The following is a 19,808-nucleotide window of genomic DNA, read 5'->3' as shown; positions in this document are numbered from 1 at the left end:
CTCCTGGGCTCAAGCGATCCTTCTGCCTCAGCCTCCCGAGTAGCTGGGACTACAGGCATGCACCACCATGCCCAGCTAATTTTTTCTATTTATATTTTTAGTTGGCCAATTAATTTCTATTTTTAGTAGAGACAGGGTCTCACTCTTGCTCAGGAACTCCTGACCTTGAGCGATCCGCCCTCCTTGGCCTCCCAGAGTGCTAGGATTAAAGGCGTGAGCCACCGCGCCCAGCCCAGATAGGTCTTTTTAAAACTTAAGGTGTTTTACTGCCCTGCCTTCCAATGCTGCTTCCACATGAGAATAAAATCCAGTCTCCTTGTCATGGCCTGCAGAACCCTACACAGTCTAGCCCGTCTGCCTCATTCACCTCGTTTCACAGCACGCTTCCCCTCGCCCATTCCACCCCAGGGACACTGGGCTGGCACCCTGCACTCAACCAAACAGGTAGGGCCTTCGCACTCACCCTTTGTCTCTTCCCCAGATGCTCTCCTCTTTTCTGGTGTTTGCTTAAATGTCACCTCCTCAAAGAAGCCTTTCTTGCCTAGCCTGTCAATATAGCAGCCTTCTATACTTGCTATCACCCTACTTTGTGTTTCTTCATGGTGCTTCCTGTCTTGTTTGAAGTTATATTTACAAGCATTTGATATCATGTGCAGAGAAGCCTTATAAAAATCACAGTGTCTGTTTAGCTTACTTATATATTTCTAAATTTTCCAAAAGGGCTTTATAGTATGAAAAAGTCGGTATCCTAATGGGAAGGACGTTTAACAGAACACTGATAGTGATTTTAAGGTATAGGCCTTTGGTGGGGAAGTGAAAGGAAATGTCAGTAGCAAACATTCAGAAGGGTCCAGTCTTTGCATCTGGACATGTCTATTATCTTGCCAGACACCTGAGGACAAATATTTGTGTTCCACAGGATCATGTTCTAATTGAGCTCACACAAGCTGGATTGAAAGGCTCCGCAGAGGGAAGTGAGAGCTTTGAAGAAGATCCCTACCTGGTAGTTAACCCTAACTACTTGCTGGAAGATTGAGACACTGAAAGCAACTGGCCAGAGCTGAGGAATTGTGGCACCCCACCTCCCAACGTGGAGTCTGACGTGGAGCCCTATTCCTCTGCTAGGGACAGAAATGTTCCTGGGAGTGATGCTTCAGGATATAGAAACAAATAACTAAGTTGATGGTCCTGTGTGTCATATTCCTGTCGCACGCTTTTATACCGGTGCATACTTCAGCACTTCCTTTAGTGTGCTGCTCGTCCTAATGAAGTTGGGACTCAGCAGTGTGTGGTTTCTATAACTAAGACTTCTGTTTTTATGTGTAGGAAAAGGCCCATTACCTTTATGGTATGTGATGTCTTATTAAGGAAATAACTTTCTCAGTTGCCAACTACTACTTTTAATTGTCAAATAAAATAACTTGTTCTGAAGTTTTATCTTTTTTGCTTAATCTGGGGTGAACAGGTGGAGGTATGGCATCATGAATCTAGGATTAGGTTCATGTGAGGAAGAGTCATTAGAGAATTCGTATGCTAGAGGCCTCAGAGATGACTTTCCAAGGTTAATTCCAGTTCTTTTTTTAGGGTAGCTTATACAAATAAAAGGTTTATTGTGCTTTTTTTCTTCGTTACTCTAATAATTTCTTTTACTTCTGTGTCCTAAGGGTAATTTCTCAGGATTGTTTTCAAATTGCTTTTTTAGGGGAAGTAGGCCATTTGCTATATTACAAGCTGTCCCCAAATTTTACAGCCTTCTTCCAGGAAAAGTTATTGCTGTTTATGATACTAACAGTTCCTGAGTCTTAGCTGTGATCAGTATGTTCATAATGTAACAGTTCCTATTGTAGCTTTTAACAACAGATGGCCTTCTGAGGCCTACAGGGTCAGTTAGGGAAAGCATTTCTATGTGATTTGGTTATAAAGTAAGTTTACTCTACCCTGACTCAAAGAGGATGGGGTGAGGTGGGCTGGAAACAGATAGAGAATTTACAGTAGATGCATGGTGTAAAGGTTCCTGTCTCTTATGTTTCTGATTGACAAGGGTGAGAGAGGCCTTGACATGTGTGATCTCAGACTTCCTGTGGCGGGGATGGGGTGGAGTGGGGATATATAAAGCATGGACAATACCAGGCAGGACATTCTAGTGAAAACCCAAAAGACAGTAAAAGAGCATCTCCCTTCACCGACTCCAACTTTAGGAAAATGGGGTATGGAGATCCTGAAAGGAAACAAGCTGACTAGAACTTAACCTTTAATTTGACCAGATACTTACCCAAAGGAAAATGTTAAGGGCAGGAAAGATACATTCCTTTTTGGTGAATTTGTCTTCTTCCCAATCCTGCCATTAATGAGAGTGGGGACTGTAGAGCCAAATGAGGTTATTACTACAAATAAGGCCCATTTTTGCACATCTGAGTATGTGTGCTTACATTTCCACACATTTACTTCCTCCTTGTGCTACTTGTCAGGGAGGTGAAGTGGTTAGTGGATAAAGGATAATATGTGAGATCTTTATGAAGAAAAGTAGACAAATATTTAAGGTTAAGTGGATAGACAGCATTCCAGAATGGGAAGATTTGAATTAAGTTGTCAACTAATCAATAAATTTAATGCATTTTTAACCAAATCTAAACATGTCCAATAAGGAAATTAATTCATAAGTTGTGACACAGCTATGCTGTGGGATACCCACAAACAAAAATGAGATAGACCTACATGTTCTGGAAAGAAAATATGTCCAAGACGTGGAAAAGAAAATGTGCAAATATAGCCAAAAAGATTCAGGGGAGAGAGGGAATGATAGGAGAGGCCTTGCCCTATCAGAAAGCAAAAAGTACTACACAGGTGTAGAAATTAAAATAGCATGGCCGGGCACGGTGGCTCACACCTGTAATCCTAGCACTCTGGGAGGCGGAGGTGGGCGGATTGCTTGAGGTCAGGAGTTCAAAACCAGCCTGAGCAAGAGTGAAACCCGTCTCTATAAATAGAAGCAAATTAATTAAATTAATTCTATAAATAGAAACAAATTAATATGTATAGAAAAAATGAGCCGGGCATGGTGGTACATGCCTGTGGTCCCAGCTACTCGGGAGGCAGAGGCAGTAGGATTGCTTGAGCCCAGGAGTTTAAGGTTGCTGTGAGCTAGGCTGATGCCACAGCACTCACTCTAGCCTGGGCAACAAAGCAAGACTGTCTCAAAAAAAAAAAATAGCATGGTATTGGCACAGGAATAGATAAGTCAGTCTTAACAGTAGAAAGTCCAGAAACCATCTACATATATATAGATTTTTCGTTTCTGATAAGGTAACATTTCACTTTAGTGGAGGAACAACAGCATATTCAATAACATGTTAGAAATTGGGGCTAGGCACCGTGGCTCATGTCCATAACCCTAGAACTCTGGAAGGCTGAGGCAGGAGGATCACTTGAGGCCAGGAGTTAATATCAGCCTGAGCAAGAGCAAGATCCCCGTCTCCACAAAAAATTGAAAAATTAGCTGGGCCTGATGGTGCATGCCTATAATCCCAGCTACTTGGAAGGCTGAGGCAGGAGGATGGCTTGAGCCCAGAGTTGGAGGTTGTAGTGACCTATGATGACACCACTACATTCTAGCCCAGGCAACAGACCCAGAGTGAGCCTTTGTCTCAAAAAAAAAAAGTCCTGCCACACAACAAACACAAAATTCAAGGCAGGTTAAAGATCTAAGGATTAAAAGCAAATGGGTACATATAAACATACAGTTAGAAGGTATAAGTTCTAATGTTTGATAACAGGGTAGGGTTACTCTGTTAGCAACAATGTATTATATATTTCAAAGTAGCTAGAAGAGAATTTGAAATGTTCTGAACACACAGAAATGATAAATACTAGATGATGGATACCCTAGATACCCTGACTTGATCATAACACATTCTATGCAGGCAACAAAATATCACATGTGCCTCATAAGTAATATACCATACATCAATTATAAAAAGGAATTTGCAAAAAACCTACAGGAAGTCAATTATGGCTTCCATGAACCTCCTCTCCCAGCTGTCTGCTGCCACTCCAAAGATGTGTGGTCCTACTGTGGACTGGACTTAATCCTACCTGTCAAACACAAAAAGGCATATCTGTTAAAATATAACTTTGAAAACAAGTTGTTGGAAACAGTTATAGTGTCAGTGTCAGGAACTGTTTTTTAAATTAATGTGCATGTGATGAAGATCCATTAAATCGCAAAATATGTAAAAGGTCATGAAGCAAAATATTGCCAAAGTCTAAGGTCCACGTGGAACAGTCTAATAACAGCGAGTACTTGACGACTTGGTTGATCTCTGACCTTTGCAGTGCAATGTGAATGTGAGCACCCACAAATCTTATTAGTAGATAACAAGACTAATTAGTATACGTCAAAACAATGACTTAAACATATTTCTCCTAATAATTTCCTTTCCCTGTGACCAACTTGTTTGAAACCTTGTCAAATGTACCCCATAAATATGTACAATTATTATGTACCAATAAAAAAGAAATGACAAAAATAACAATAAGTACTGAAGTGGATTTGACTTGGGATTTTTTTTTTTTTTTTAACTATGGTACCAGGTAATATATCTTAAAAGAAGATACTATAAACCAAATTAAAAGATAGGATGCCAGGGTTAGTGGCTCACTCCTGTAATCTCAACACTTTGGAAGCCTGGGGCAGGAAAATCATTTGAGGCCAGGAGTGGGCAAGATAGCAAGACCTCATCTCTACAAAAAAAAAAAAAAAAAAAAAGATAAGAAAAATTAGCTGGGTGAAGTGGTATGTTCCTGAAGTCCCAGTTACTCAGGAGCCTGAGGCAGGAGGATCACTTGAGCCCAGGAGTTCAAGGCTGCTATGATCTCATCACTGCACTCCAGTGTGGGCAAAAGAGTATAAGACACTGTAAAAAAAAAGGAGGGGAGTGATTTTTTTCTATCATTTCTTTTCTTTTTTAAAAGTTTATTCTTTGTGGGGGGTTTTGGAGGAGTGTCTTTTTCTGTTTGGGTTTTATTTTTTTATTTTTTGCTAGTGTGAAATGAAGTTTATTGAGGAAGGACAAGATAGATTTACAGAGCAAGAGCAAGATACAGGTTAATAGAGTAAGAGCAAGATATGTTTGCCACAGAATGGCAAACGGACCCATCTGTTGTAACAAAAGGGCTCTTTGTGGTTTTTTTAATCTCTTTATTCTTATTATCATTTCTTTATAAAGGCCAGATATCAAACTCTATTGAGTGTATATATCAGTAATAAAATAAAAATAGAGAAAGAATATGAACATAAATCTCAGAAGGAAAACAAACAAATAGCCAGTCAACATGAAGAGCCTCACCCCTATGTAATAAGAAAAATGAGAAAAACGAGGAGATAATATTTTCATTCTTCCACATGTCAAAAATGTAAAGTTTTATGATGGGTGCTAGCAAGGCAGAGAGATTTAGGCACATTTCTAACTGTAGGTAGGATTTAAATTTGAAAAGGCCATTTTGGAAGACTTTTTGCATTTCAATCAAAATTTTCAATGGGTATGCCTGTTTTTTTGTGGTTTTTTTGAGACAGAGTCTCACTTTGTTGCCCAGGCTAGAGTGAGTGCCCTGGTGTCAGCCTAGCTCACAGCAACCTCAAACTCCTGGGCTCAAGCAATCCTTCTGCCTCAGCCTCCCGAGTAGCTGGGACTATAGGCATGCACCACCATGCCCACAATTAATTTCTTTCTATTTATAGTAGAGACAGGGTCTCACTCTTGCTCAGGCTGGTTTCCAACTCCTGACCTCGAGCAGAGCAATCGGCCTGCCTCGGCCTCCCAGAGTGCTAGGATTACAGGCATGAGCCACCGCGTATGCCTGTTGAGTCAGCAACTTAATTTCTAAGGATCTATATTTTTTAAAAATGGTTACATGTGGACAAAGATATATGTAAGGATACTTGTTTGCAGCATTGTTTGCAACACAAAAATTTAAAACCTAAATGTTCATTATGGAAGAGGTAATTTATAGTATGTCCTTACTGGGGAATGCTGTGCATCTGTTAAAAAGTGTTAAGTCTTGGCTGGGCGTGGTGACTCATGCCTGTAATCCTAGTACTCTGGGAGGCCAAGGCAGGCGGATTGCTCTAGGTCAGGAGTTCAAAACCAGCCTGAGCAAGAGCGAGACCCCCATTTCTACTATAACTAGAAAGAAATTAATTGGCCAACTAATAGATATAGAAAAAATTAGCCGGGCATGGTGGCGCATGCCTGTAGTCCCAGCTACTTGGGAGGCTGAGGCAGGAGGATTGCTTGAGCCCAGGAGTTTGAGGTTGCTGTGAGCTAGGCTGACGCCATGGCACTCACTCTAGCCTGGGCAACAAAGCAAGACTCGGTCTCAAAAAAAAAAAAAAGTGTTAAGTCTCTTGTGTTCTGATAAAGACAGAACTCCAAGAGCTATTAAGTGAAAAAAAGAAAGCTAACATACAATACATATAGCACAATCCCATAAATGCTAAATTGTTATATATTTTAGATGCTGTGTACACATATTTGCATTTGTATATATGTAATAATAATTATCACTGAGTTGCACTGTCCTAAACATGCTACAAAAATGACCCATAACCCCCATTGATTATCCCCATTCTACAGGTGAGAAAACAGAGGCACAAAGTTCTGTAACCTTTGCCAGTTGAGATGCAAACCCAGGCATTCTGACCCGTGAATAACCATTAAGCTACACAGAGAAAACAAACTGGAAGGATGCATATTGTTGAAGGTATTATCCTAGGCAGGGCAATTTGCAAGTTTTTCATAGATGTTTCTATATGGCTTGAATCTCTTACAAAATGTGTTTATTGTTTACTTACATATTTTTAAAGGGGAAAAAAGTTTGGTGAGGGACTTATTTTGGGGACCATTACGTAAACAAATTTTAAAATAATTCGTAAGTAAGGCCCCAAAAATGACGAACTTTTTTCCTTCAGACATTTTCCAGGTTCCTCTCCTTAAATTGCATAAGAAGTTTGAGGTTTTTTGTGTTATTTCTAATCTTTACATTTTAAAATATTACACGGGTGAGCCATGTGCTGATTTTTGTGACCATAGATAACCTAGTTAAATATTAAGTGTCGACAATCACTTAGTAATTTACAGTCCCAGCTGCAGTTATAAAGTTAGGATCCCTCCACGTACCTCCCAACAGCTCCTCGACAATGGAGCTGTCTTGGAGTGCTGTCTTTTCTGGGCTCCTCCTAAGTGTCCCGTGCTGGGGTGCAGACTGGGGATCTGATAGAAACTTCATTTCCGCCGCGGGTCCTCTCACCGACGCCTCGCTGCACAGCCTGGGCAGTCCGCTGGGAACCCGGGGCTCCGATTCTGCAGCCGGGGACAAGGACATTCATGCATGCCGCCAGCCGCTGCCCACCGTCCTGCCAGAGTACCTGGGCAGCCTCCGTGACAGTAAGGTCACCCATTACAAAGTGTTCCTGTCGTGGGCACAGCTGCTCCCTGCGGGGAGCGCCGGGAGCCCGGACGAGGCGGCAGCGCGGTGCTACCGCGCGCTGCTGGCGGCCGTGGTCGCTGCGGGGCTGCAGCCGCTGGTCGTGCTGCACGGCCGGGGCCTCCCCGCCCGCACCGGCCCGGGCGCCGCAGATGCCTTCGCCGACCGCTTCGCAGACTACGCCGCGTTCGCCTTCCGCTCCTTTGGGGACCTGGCTGGCGTCTGGTTCACCTTCAGTGACCTGGAGGGCGCGATGACGGAGCTCGCCCACCGGGGGTCCAGAGCTTCGCGTCTCCAGGCGCTCGCCGACGCCCACAGGAAAGTCTACGAGATCTACCACGAACGATTCGCCTCTCGGGGTGAGTACACGGCGCCCCTGGTGGCCGGCGCGCCCACCTGTCCCCGCGCTCCCGCCCGCAGGTTCGGCGTTGCCCCCGCTCGCCGGCACCTCTGCACGGCCTCGCGCGTCCCCGCGTCGCCGAGAACCCGGCAGCGCGCACGTGCTTTGCCCGCCCCGCGAGATGGGAATGGGTAACTCACACTGCACGATGCTCAGCCCCTCCTCGGCCCGGCCCGTCCCTGAGTTGAGCAACCCCCTGATGGCCCTTCTGCCCTTCCCTTCCACTGCCCTGCCTCCCTGACTCTGCCGAGGCTTCAGAGCTGCGTTTGCCTTAAAAAGAGCAGCTATCTTCCCAGTATGGACTCTCAAAAAAAAAAAAAAAAAAGAGCAGCTAACCCTTCTAGCTGGAGCTCACGCTCCAGCAGGACAGACAGACAAAACTGCAAGATGGGTGGTGAGACAAGCCTAACTGTACCTGTTCATATTCCTGCTTCATAGGTGACTGGAGGCTCTGTGATTCGGTAGGTCGAGGCAGAACCAGGATGTTTGTGATTTTAATTAATTCCCCAAGTGAATGTTAGGTACACCCATTTTAAGAACCAATTTTGGATTATATATGCTGTCTTTTTTTTTGAGACAGTCTCACTTTGTTGCCCAGGCTAGAGTGAGTGCCATGGCGTCAGCCTAGCTCACAGCAACCTCAATCTCCTGGGCTCAAGCAATCCTGCCTCAGCCTCCTGAGTAGCTGGGACTACAGGCATGCGCCACCATGCCCGGCTAATTTTTTCTATATATATTAGGTGGCCAATTAATTTCTTTCTATTTATAGTAGAGACGGGGTCGCTGTTGCTCAGGCTGGTTTCGAGCTCCTGACCTTGAGCAATCCACCTGCCTTGGCCTCCCAGAGTGCTAGGATTACAGGCGTGAGCCACCGCGCCCGGCCTATATATGCTTTCTTATTTTTTATTATATACTGTATGTATATTTGTATATATAGTTTATCATACATAGGCATACTTGTATGTTCTGCTTTTTAAACTTAACGTAGTTTATGAGTATATTCTCATTTAATTAAAAACTCTTTTTTTTTTTTTTTTTTTTTGAGACAGAGTTCTCGCTTTGTTGCCCAGGCTAGAGTGAGTGCCGTGGCGTCAGCCTAGCTCACAGCAACCTCAAACTCCTGGGCTCAAGCGATCCTCCTGCCTCAGCCTCCCGAGTAGCTGGGACTACAGGCATGCGCCACCATGCCCGGCTAATTTTTTATATATATATCAGTTGGCCAATTAATTTCTTTCTATTTATAGTAGAGACGGGGTCTCCCTCTTGCTCAGGCTGGTTTTGAACTCCTGACCTTGAGCAATCCGCCCGCCTCGGCCTCCCAAGAGCTAGGATTACAGGCGTGAGCCACAGCGCCCGGCCTAAAAACTCTTTGAAAGCATGATCTTCAGTGGTCTTACAGATTCCCATCATATGAATGGATCATAAAGTTTAAAATATTTCTCTCATTCATATATGTTTATTCTAATTTTCACTATTACAACTATTATGTTGCAATGAACATTCCTATATGTAAATTCTTGACCACATTCTGATAAATTCTTTCTGATAGGTTCTTAGAATTGAAATTATTGGGTGAAAAGATCTGCATTCTTTAAGACTTTAGGCCAGGTGTGCTGGCTCACACCTGTAATCCTAGCACTCTGAGAGCCTGAGGTGTGAGGATTGCTTGAGCTCAGGAGTTTGAGACCAGCCTAAGCAAGATGGAGAACCCATCTCTTTTTTTTATTTTTTTTTATTTTTTTTATTTTTTTGAGACAGAGTCTCGCTTGTTGACCAGGCTAGAGTGAGTGCCATGGCGTCAGCCTAGCTCACAGCAACCTCAAACTCCTGGGCTCAAGCAATCCTTCTGCCTCAGCCTCCCGAGTAGCTGGGACTACAGGCATGTGCCACCATGCCCGGCTAATTTTCTATATATTTTAGTTGGCCAATTAATTTCTTTCTATTTATAGTAGAGACAGGGTCTCGCTCTTGCTCAGGCTGGTTTCGAACTCCTGACCTCGAGCAATCCGCCCGCCTCAGCCTCCCAGAGTGCTAGGATTACAGGCGTGAGCCACCGCGCCCGGCTAGAGAACCCATCTCTTTTAAAAAATAGAAAGAAATTTGGCCAGGCAACTAAAAATATAAAAAATTAGCTGGGCGTAATGGCATATGCCTGTAGTCTCAGCTACTTGGGAAGCTGAGGCAGGAGAATTGTTTAAATTCCAGCTCTGAGGTTGCTGTGAGCTAAGCTGATGCCAGGGCACTCTACCAGGCAACAGAGCAAGACTATCTCAAAAACAAAACAAAAAAAACACTTTAAAGCATGGTGCTAAATTATTTTCCAGAAAAATTATAATAACTTATGCCAATAGTTATAAAATTAGTCTTCTGACCCCATTCTGCCAGTTTTAAATGCTGTAATTATTTTTATTATTACTAATTTGACAGCTGGAAACTAATCTCCTTGTATTGTTAACTTGCATGTATTTTATTATAGAGAGGTTAAACATGTTTTCTATGTTAAAGAAAAAAAGGCTAATAAAGAAAAGAAAAGGCATCATGGCAGCATTATTCACAATAGCCAAAAGGTGGAAGTCTACTGACAGGTGACAGGATAAACAAAATGTGGCATATATGTACAATGGAATATTATTCAGCCTTTAAAAAGAAGGGGATTCTGACACATGCTACAACATGGATGAACCTTGAGGATGTTATGCTACATGAAATGAGCCAGTCACAAAAAAACAAATACTTTCCACTTACATGAGGAACCTACAGGGGTCCAATTCATGGAGACAGAAAGGAGAATGGCGGTTGCCAGGGGGTGGGGAAGGGAGAAAGTGAAGACTTGTTTAGTGGGTGTAGAGGTTCTATTTTGCAAGATAAAGAAGTTCTGGAGATTGGTTGCACAACAACATGAATATACTGTAACACTACTGAACTATATACTTAAAAATAGTTAACATGGTCGGGTGTGGTGGCTCATGCCTGTAACCCTAGCACTCTGGGAGGCTGAGGTGGGTGGATCATTTGAGCTCAGGAGTTCAAGACCAGCCTGAGCAAGAGCAAGACCCTGTCTCTACTAAAAAGATAGAAAGAAATTAGCTGGACAACTAAATATATATATATATATATATATATACACATACATATATATAATATATATAGAGAGAGATAATTAGCCAGGCATGGTGGCACATACCTGTAGTCCCAGCTACTCGGGAAGCTGAGGCAGCAGGATAGCTTGAGCCCAGGAGTTTGAGGTTGCTGTGAGCTAGGCTGACGCCATGGCACTCTAGCCCAGGGAACAGAGTGAGACTCTATCTAAAAAAAAAAAAAAATAGTTAACATGTACACATAATTTAATATTATGTGCATTTTACTATAGTTTTTCTTTAAAGGCAGGATAAGAGAAGAGCGAGCGAGAGTGATGAAGGTGTTTTAGAGAGTTACCGGGAAAGCTGTTCTTGGCTGCCATTTGAGCAGATTGGAGGGAGCAAGGGAGGGAGCTGGGAGATTTGGAGAAGAGGGTTCCAGGCTGAGGGAAAAGAGCAGCGCTCCTGAGTTTTGGGAATGAGGAACAGAGATGAGGAGTTTACTGAATTCTTCAGAAAGCCCACCTTGGGGTAGATGAGCAAATAAATGTAGAGATATGTCTATGGGCTGCAATTCTACTGAAGAAGCTCTGAATAAAATGAACTTTGAAAGAATGCAAAACTGAGCTTCTACCATCCCAAGTGAAGGAAAACCTATTATATTTTGAGGGCATATTCCATAGAACTCATTAAATTATAGAACTAAATACATATGTTTATTAAAATGCTTTGCGTGTTTTATTTTTAATCTCCATCCAGTAACGAGAGACTGTTTATTTTTAAACTCCTATATTACTTCTTTTCTTCTGCTTATTCCTCCTAGCTCTCATTTTGTATTTCACCAGTATCACCCGGCTATCTGCCCCTGACATCATGCAAGACACAAAATAAATTCCCTTTTCAGTCTTCTTACTCTTCTGAAAGGGGGTTTTCTTCTCTCTAAGTCCAATCCTATAGATTTGCTGTTCTTTTAAAAAGACATCATTTGGCCGGGCGTGGTGGCTCACGCCTGTAATCCTAGCACTTTGGGAGGCCGAGGCGGGTGGATTGCTCAAGGTCAGGAGTTCGAAACCAGCCTGAGCGAGACCCTGTCTCTACCAAAAATAGAAATAAATTAATTGACCAACTAAAAATATATATACAAAAAAAAAAAATTAGCCAGGCATGGTGGCGCATGCCTGTAGTCCCAGCTACTCGGGAGGCTGAGGCAGTAGGATCGCTGAGTCCGGGAGATTGAGGTTGCTGTGAGCCAGGCTGACGCCACGGCACTCACTCTAGCCTGGGCAACAAAGTGAGACTCTGTCTCAAAAAAAAAAAAAAAAAAGACATCATTTATTATACATCAAAAAAGTTATATAACATGTTGGCTAAAAGCAAAATGCTGTGACAAATACCCATGAACCAACTACTCAATCCAACAACTTAAATATAACAGGATACTACTTCACCCGAGGAGAATGGCTGTAATAGAAAGGACAGACAGTAACAAATGGCAACAATGTGAGCAATTGGAAGCTCGTGCACTGCTGGTGGGAACCAACAACGGTGCAGCTGCTTTGGAAAACAGTCTGGCCGCTCCCCACAAAGTTCGACTTCAGAGTCACCATACGGGGCTTAACATTCCTCTTCTAGGTATCTACTCCAAAGGAATGAAAGCAGATGTCCAGACAAAAATTGGGTACACTGACATTCATGGCAGCATTACTTACAAATTCCAAAAGTGGAAACAACCAACGTCATGTCCATCAGCTGACAGATCAGTAAAGTGCGATACATCCATACGGTGAAATAGAATTCAGCCATGGAAAGGAATGAAGTGCTCATACATGCTACACGCTACCACGCGGAGGAGCTTTGCAAACTTGCTAGTAAAAGCAGCTAGTCACAAAAGACCACATATGATACAATTCCGTTTACATTAAATGTCCAGAATAGGCAAAGTTACAGAGACACTAAAGTAGATGAGTGGTTATCCAGGGCCCGGGGACCAGCCGCTAGTGGGTATGGATCTCTTTGGGGGTGAAGAAAATGTCCTGGAATTAGATAGTGGATTCGGTTGCACAGCTTTGTGAATATAGCTAAAGCCCGCTGGATTATACACTTTAAAAGAGGGGAATTTTATGGTATATAAATTATACCTCTGGCCGGGCGCGGTGGCTCACGCCTGTAATCCTAGCACTCTGGGAGGCCGAGGCGGGCGGATTGCTCAAGGTCAGGAGTTCAAAACCAGCCTGAGCGAGACCCTGTCTCTACCATAAAAATAGAAAGAAATTAATTGGCCAACTAATGTATATAATATAAAAATCAGCCGGGCATGGTGGCGCATGCCTGTAGTCCCAGCTACTTGGGAGGCTGAGGCAGGAGGATCACTTGAGCCCAGGAGTTTGAGGTTGCTGTGAGCTAGGCTGACACCACGGCACTCACTCTAGCCTAGGCAAGAAAGCGAGACTCTGTCTCAAAAAAAAAAATTATACCTCAATAACAACAACAAAAGTAGGTGTGGGGGTTGAAGGTTTATAAAACAAAACAAAACAAACCATATTGCTATTCTGCCCCCTCCCATCTCCCATTACCCTGCCCCAGGTTACCACTGTGTTAAATATACTGTTTATTATTTGTCTTTCCATGACTTTTCTCCCTTGTAATGTCCACAGTTAATTGGGCCAGGCACAGTAGCTCACGCCTGTAACCCCAGCACTTTGGGAGGCCAAGGCAGGAGGATTGCTTGAGCCCAAGAGTTCAAGACCAGCCTGGGCAACATAGCAACCTTGTCTCTACAAAGAGTAGAAAAATAAGCTGGGTGCTATCACGTACCTCTAGTCCCAGCTACTCAGGAAACTGAGGATAATCGCTTGAGCCCAGGAGTTTGAGGCTGCCGTGAGCTGTGATCATGCCACTGCACTCCAGCCTGGACAACAAAGCAAGACCCTATCTCAAAAAAAACAAAAAAAAACACCTATTGGTACAAAGCCAACTATTTCTAATAAAAATTTCTTTCAACTACAGAAAAGGTAGCATTTTAGAAAATAAAGCACATTCACCCTGTTTTTTAAAAAATGTATGTTAAAGAAATACATTTACATTTACTGCCAATTAGAAAATAAACAATATGAAATGCAGTTCTGGTTTTTTTCCTAAGAATTTTTTTGGTCAAGGTATGATTTGCAGACAGTGAAATGGACAGATCTCAATTTTACAGTTTCATTAGTTTTAACAAACACATACACCTGTGTAACTCACAACCCTGTCAAGATATAAGACATTTTAGTGTTCTATACCACTATAGGATAACTGTAGTTAACAATAATATGTTAATAGTTTCAAGTGGCTAGAAGGAGGATATTTTTTTTCTTTTTTTGAGACAGAGTCTCACTTTGTTGCCCAGGCTAGAGTGAGTGCCATGGCGTCAGCCTAGCTCACAGCAACCTCAATCTCCTGGGCTCAAGCAATCCTGCTGCCTCAGCCTCCCGAGTAGCTGGGACTACAGGCATGCGCCACCATGCCTGGCTAATTTTTTGTATATGTATATATATTAGTTGGCCAATTAATTTGTTTCTATTTAGAGTAGAGACAGGGTCTCGCTCTTGCTCGGGTTGGTTTCGAACTCCTGACCTCGAGCCATCTGCCCGCCTCGGCCTCCCAGAGTGCTAGTATTACAGGTGTGAGCCACCGTGCCTGGCCTAGAAGGAGGATATTGAATGTTCCCAATATAAAGAAATGATAAATGTTTGAGACGATGGATATGTTAATTACCTTGATCTGATCATCATACATTATATGCATGGAAACATCACTACGCAGCCTATAAATATTTAGTTAGTGTTTGTCAATTTAAAAAATAAAGTAAAATTAAAATATATAAGAGATTAACCAATACCTCAGAAAATCCCCTCGTGTCCCCTCTGAATCCATCCTGACCTTGGGAGCAACCTCAGGTCTGACCTCTGTCACCATAAACATAAATGGGATCAGACAGTATGCACCTCCTCAGCCTCGAATAGCCGGGATGACAGGCACCTGCCACCACGCCTGGCTAAGTTTTCTGTTTTTTGTAGACATGGGATCTTGCTGTTGCTCAGGCTGGTCTCGGACTTCTGACCTCAAGCCATCCTCCCACCTCAGCTCCCAGAGTGCTAGGATTACAGGCGTGAGCCACTGCGCCTGGTTCCAGATTACTTTTACTGAAGGATTCAGAGCATAAGGGAAAGGGGCTATTTTGCATTGACAACCACAACAACTTTTGGAGGAATGACTTCTCCTGTGGTGGGAACAGAAGTGGGCTTATCCCTCAGTGAGTCCCAGAGGGTTTGGTAATGCCTCCGAGGGATATGGATCTAGCACAGTACTATGCAGTGATTTTCCACACAGGCTGAACACAGTCAATTCTCTATCCACAGCAAATCTCGGTTTTGAGTTCTATAGGCATGGACACCATCTTTAACCACGTCCAGCAAAAATTGGAAGATAAATTATCTCATGCCAGACCAATTAACCCCTTTCAATCCCAAAGAAATCATGAACAACAAGCTTCGAGTAAGAATCCAGTTTTGAGTAATCTGCATTAAGAAGTATAGTGTGTGCTTGCACAGGGAGTGGGGCAGGAACCACAGCAGGGAAATTTGATTGTTTTGTATGATTTGAGAATTTGCAAGACTTCAGGTCGTTTTATCCATGCTAATTGTAAAAACAGCTTGCAAAGCCACATACAAATGATTTGTGGGTTAATTGTGCTTAGAGAGTGACTATACATCTGTGTTGGCTTCCTTGGTCCATAGATGATACTAAGTTGCCATACTGAAACATGAAGCACAGGCCTAGAACATGTGTTCTGTGTGTACTGATGTGACGATGGGCTGAGCGTGCAGCTCTGTGGAATGTGAAATGCATGTTGGGAGCAACCATTAAATAACTAGAAAACAACATTATCTTATCAGAATGAGGACTAAATGTCTTCAAGTGATATTCCTTCCTTGCCCAGAGGAATTTCACAGTTTCACTATGCTTATCGAAATAAGCACTGTGGTAGTTGATAGTGGTTGTTATTGTTAGTTGTGGTTTCGTTGGCCAGGGATATCTTCCTCCCATAGAGGATTTCAAGGAAAAGGAAGTCAGTCCTGTAGTCCTGTCTCAGACTCTGGTTTTATCCAGTTTTTGTTTTGTGTTTCCAAATTACAGGTCTGAGCAATTTCTATGCACCCAGTCCTAAGCTTGATACTTGGAGGGATTAAAATAATGTTCAAGTTTTGCTCCTCAAGGAACATCCAGTGTGGGTTGAGGATGTATGTGGGTGGAAGAGTTAGCAACACAGAACGCCTGAGGAATCCCAACTCTGCCACCGTGTTTCTCCAACGGTGGTCTGAGGACCACTGTATCAGAATCGCCCTGGGAGCGTGTTAAAATGCATGTTCCTGGGCCCACTCCAATCTTCTGACTCCAGATCTCTGAGGGCAGGGTCTGGAAACGGGTATTTTAACAACCACAGCCGTGACTCTGGTGCGCACAAAAGTTTGAGAGCCACTGTTATGTCATCTAATCTCAAAGCAATGTCATCTAATGTGTGTACAGCTGCACATGCTTACATTTCCCTGTTTCCCACCTCACCGCACGGTGGGGGCTCTCTTGTTGTCTGTATAGTGGCATAAGGACCAGCAGTTTCCTGAGCTCATCCCACCTTCAAAAAGAAGTTTAGGAAGGAGTTCTGTCTTTGCCTCCTTTCCCTGGCTGGAGACAGGGCAGGGCAAAGGACTTTTCCAAGTGCTCTGCATTTGCATCTTGTAGTCCCGGTTTACATAAAACATTCTCAAACAGGACATTACTTTTTTAAGCCACCTTGTTTTCTAAAATGTTTCAGCTGGAGTAAAAATCAGGTAATTTCTTCCAAAATCCTTTTTAAAGTTGGTGAACATCTAATAGAAAGGTCCATAGGAACTGAATCCCCAGTGGCTTCTATGGTCAGACCCCCCTGCCCTCGCTCACCTCTGCGGCTGTCTCTGTCGGTTTCAGGCGGAAAACTCTCTGTCGTCCTGCGAGCTGAAGGGATCCCGGAGTTCCTGCTGGACGCCCCCACAGCTGCACTTACCCAGGTGACGACAGCCCAGAGATATAACTGTAACCTCTGAGGAGAGTTGCAGTTTTGATTTTTAGAAACAAGAGAAGTTTTTGTCTGTCGGTGTGGCATTTTTATAAGTGCCTCAGAATGAGTGGCATGTGTCCTCTAGATGTATTAATTACTTTCAAAACAAAACCTTGTAGCCCCAGCTCTGGCTCGGTCAAGCGTCAGCTTACCTACAGAAAGAAGCCAAATGCGTCTGCTTGCTCTGTTTTTATTATTATTATTAAGAATCCAAAATATTAATAGTTGACAAGAGAAGAGATCAGATTATAGCAAAACAGATACACGGGTAGATGGGCTTTTATTTATTTATTTATTTATTTATTTTATTGAGACAGAGTCTCACTTTTTGCCCAGGCTAGAGTGCCATGGCGTCAGCCTAGCTCACAGCAACCTCAAACTCCTGGGCTCAAGCGATCCTCCTGCCTCAGCCTCCCGAGTAGCTGGGACTACAGGCATGTGCCACTACGCCTGGCTAGTTTTTTCTATATATATATTTTTAGTTGTCCAGTTAATTTCTTTCTATTTTTAGTAGAGGCAGGGTCTCGCTCTTGCTCAGGCTGGTTTTGAACTCCTGACCTTGAGCGATCAGCCTGCCTCAGCCTCCCAGAGTGATAGGATTACAGCCGTAAGCCACTGCGCCTGGCCAGGATGGGCTTTTAAAATGTGCTCCCTAGAGTACCCATCTTGGTTTCTATATCCTCTGTCACTTTTTCCCTATAATTTTAAAAAGAAAAATTAAAACATCTGAGACGTAAACAGCTTTGGCCACCTTTTGGCTACTGGGCGGTGTGAAAAGCCATCAGAAAACAGCTGGTTTCTGTGGTTCTGCAGCCCTGACCATAGGACACCATGCTGCTCGCTGGCCTCTGCGCCGTGGTGGGAGCCCCGTGTGCCAGGGTGCAGTCCTCAGATTTTCCAGTTTAGATATGATAAAACTCACAGAGATAAGAGTCTGGATAGACAACTCCCAGGCTGATTGCACGGCCAGAATGCCACCTAAATTAGTTTACAAAGGGCAATACTGCTATGGGTAATGGACTCAGGAGACCAAAGTGCTGATCAGAAAAAATGCTTGTAGAGCAATAGCCTTTGAACTGGTCTCTCCGCCCCTATCCAGGCTATGCACTGCTTCTGGGTGATCTTCCAAAAGCACAGTTCTGACCAATTCCTTTCTGGGAAGCCACACTCCCCTGGATTGGGACAAATGCCTCAGGGCCTTCCAAAGTGTGTAGGGGTGTGTGTGTGCATGTGTGTGTGTTGCTCTGGCCTCACCTCCTGTGTTACCCAGTGTGTATGTTGTGCTTGCTTTCTATTCTCCTGCATTCCCTATTTGATGCCCTTTCTGTCCTCCTACGTTTCTCAAACCTTCTTCCAGCAAAATTCTACCTGTTGTTATGTCCATGTTATAGAGCCTTCTTCCAGCAAAATTCTACCTGTTGTTATGTCCATGTTATAGAGCCTCTTGCTGGATTGATTCCTTTATCATTACATAATGACCTTCTTCATCTTTTTTTTATTTACTGTTTTTGATTTAAAGTCTGTCTTATCTGATATAAGTATGGCTACTCCGACTTGCTTTTGGTTTCCAAGTACATGGAATATCTTTTTCCACTCCTTTATTTTCAATGTATATGTGTCTTTATGGGTAAAGTGAATTTCTTGTAAGCAGCATATAGTTGGATCATTTAAAAAAAATCCATCTGCCAGTCTGTATCTTTTAAGTGGAGCATTTTATCCATTTACATTCAAGGTTAATATTGATATGTTAGGCTTTGTTGTTGTCATATTGTTAGTTGATTTCTAGTTGTTTTAGAATTTCTTTCTTTTTCTCTGTTTTTGTCTTTGTGATTTGCTGAACTTCTGTTATGTTGCCATTTAATTTTTTTTCTCTTCCTCCTTTGTGTGATTATTTTATAAGGCTTGTGAGTTTTATATTTTAGTGTGTTTTCATGATGGTAAATATTGTCCTTTTGTTTCCATGTTTAAGGTTCCTTTGAACATTTTCTGTAGGGCCAATCTACCAGTGACAAATTCTCTCAGTGTTTGCTTGTCTGGGAAAGACTTTATTTCTCCTTAATTTATGAAGCTTAGTCTGGCAGGATATAAAATTTTGGCTGGCAGGTTTTTTCTTTCAGCACTTTGAAAATGCCATCCCATTCTTATCTGGCCTGTAAGGTTTCTGCTGAGAAGTCTGCTGTTAGTCTGACAGAGTTTCCTTTATAGGTGACTAAATCCTTTTCTCTTTCTAATTTAAAAATTCTCTCTTTCACTTCTCCTTTAGTCATTCTGATTATAATATGCCATGGTGAAGTCTTTTTTGCAATGTCTTAATATTTGCCTGGGGATTCTGAATATCTAATTCTCTTGGTAGTCCTGGGAAATTTTTATCAATTGTTTTCTTATATAGGTTTCCTAAACTTTCTGATCTCTCTTCTCCCTTAGGAATATCTATAATTTGTTAGTGTAGTTGCTTTTATGTAGCCCCAGACATCTTAAAGGCTTTGCTTATCCTCTTTTATTCTTTTTTCCTTTTTTTTGTCTGGATTGTTGCAAAAGGCCCATCTTCAAGTTCCAAGATTCTTTCTTCTGCTTGTCCTATTCTTGAAGCTTTTGAATGTGTTTTGTATTTCCTTCATTGACTTTCTCAGCTCCAGAAATTTTTTTTTAATGATATCTATCACCTTAGTAAATTTTTCATTCATATCCTGAATTGATTTTCTGATTTCTTTGCATT

The 19,808-nt window shown here is 42.6% G+C and overlaps 2 protein-coding genes across 2 annotated transcripts in view; both read left to right on the top strand.

Annotated features, from left to right (window-relative positions):
- MCM6 (minichromosome maintenance complex component 6) overlaps positions 1-1,431 on the top strand; it is a 29,924-nt gene extending 28,493 nt beyond the window's left edge. The window contains exon 17 of the mRNA XM_012740088.3: positions 920-1,431. Coding sequence (XP_012595542.2) covers positions 920-1,036 — 117 coding nt within the window. The 3' untranslated portion in view covers positions 1,037-1,431. The remainder of the gene's footprint in view (positions 1-919) is intronic.
- Positions 1,432-6,330: 4,899 nt separating this feature from the next.
- Positions 6,331-19,808, top strand: part of LCT (lactase) — a 57,232-nt gene continuing 43,754 nt past the window's right edge. Inside the window, exons 1-2 of the mRNA XM_076005493.1 lie at positions 6,331-7,841; positions 16,963-17,042. Coding sequence (XP_075861608.1) covers positions 7,196-7,841; positions 16,963-17,042 — 726 coding nt within the window. The 5' untranslated portion in view covers positions 6,331-7,195. The remainder of the gene's footprint in view (positions 7,842-16,962; positions 17,043-19,808) is intronic.

Source organism: Microcebus murinus, chromosome 8 (genome assembly GCF_040939455.1).
Source record: "Microcebus murinus isolate Inina chromosome 8, M.murinus_Inina_mat1.0, whole genome shotgun sequence".
NCBI classification, from domain to species: Eukaryota; Metazoa; Chordata; class Mammalia; order Primates; family Cheirogaleidae; genus Microcebus; species Microcebus murinus.
This window is presented reverse-complemented; position numbering and strand designations above follow the sequence as displayed.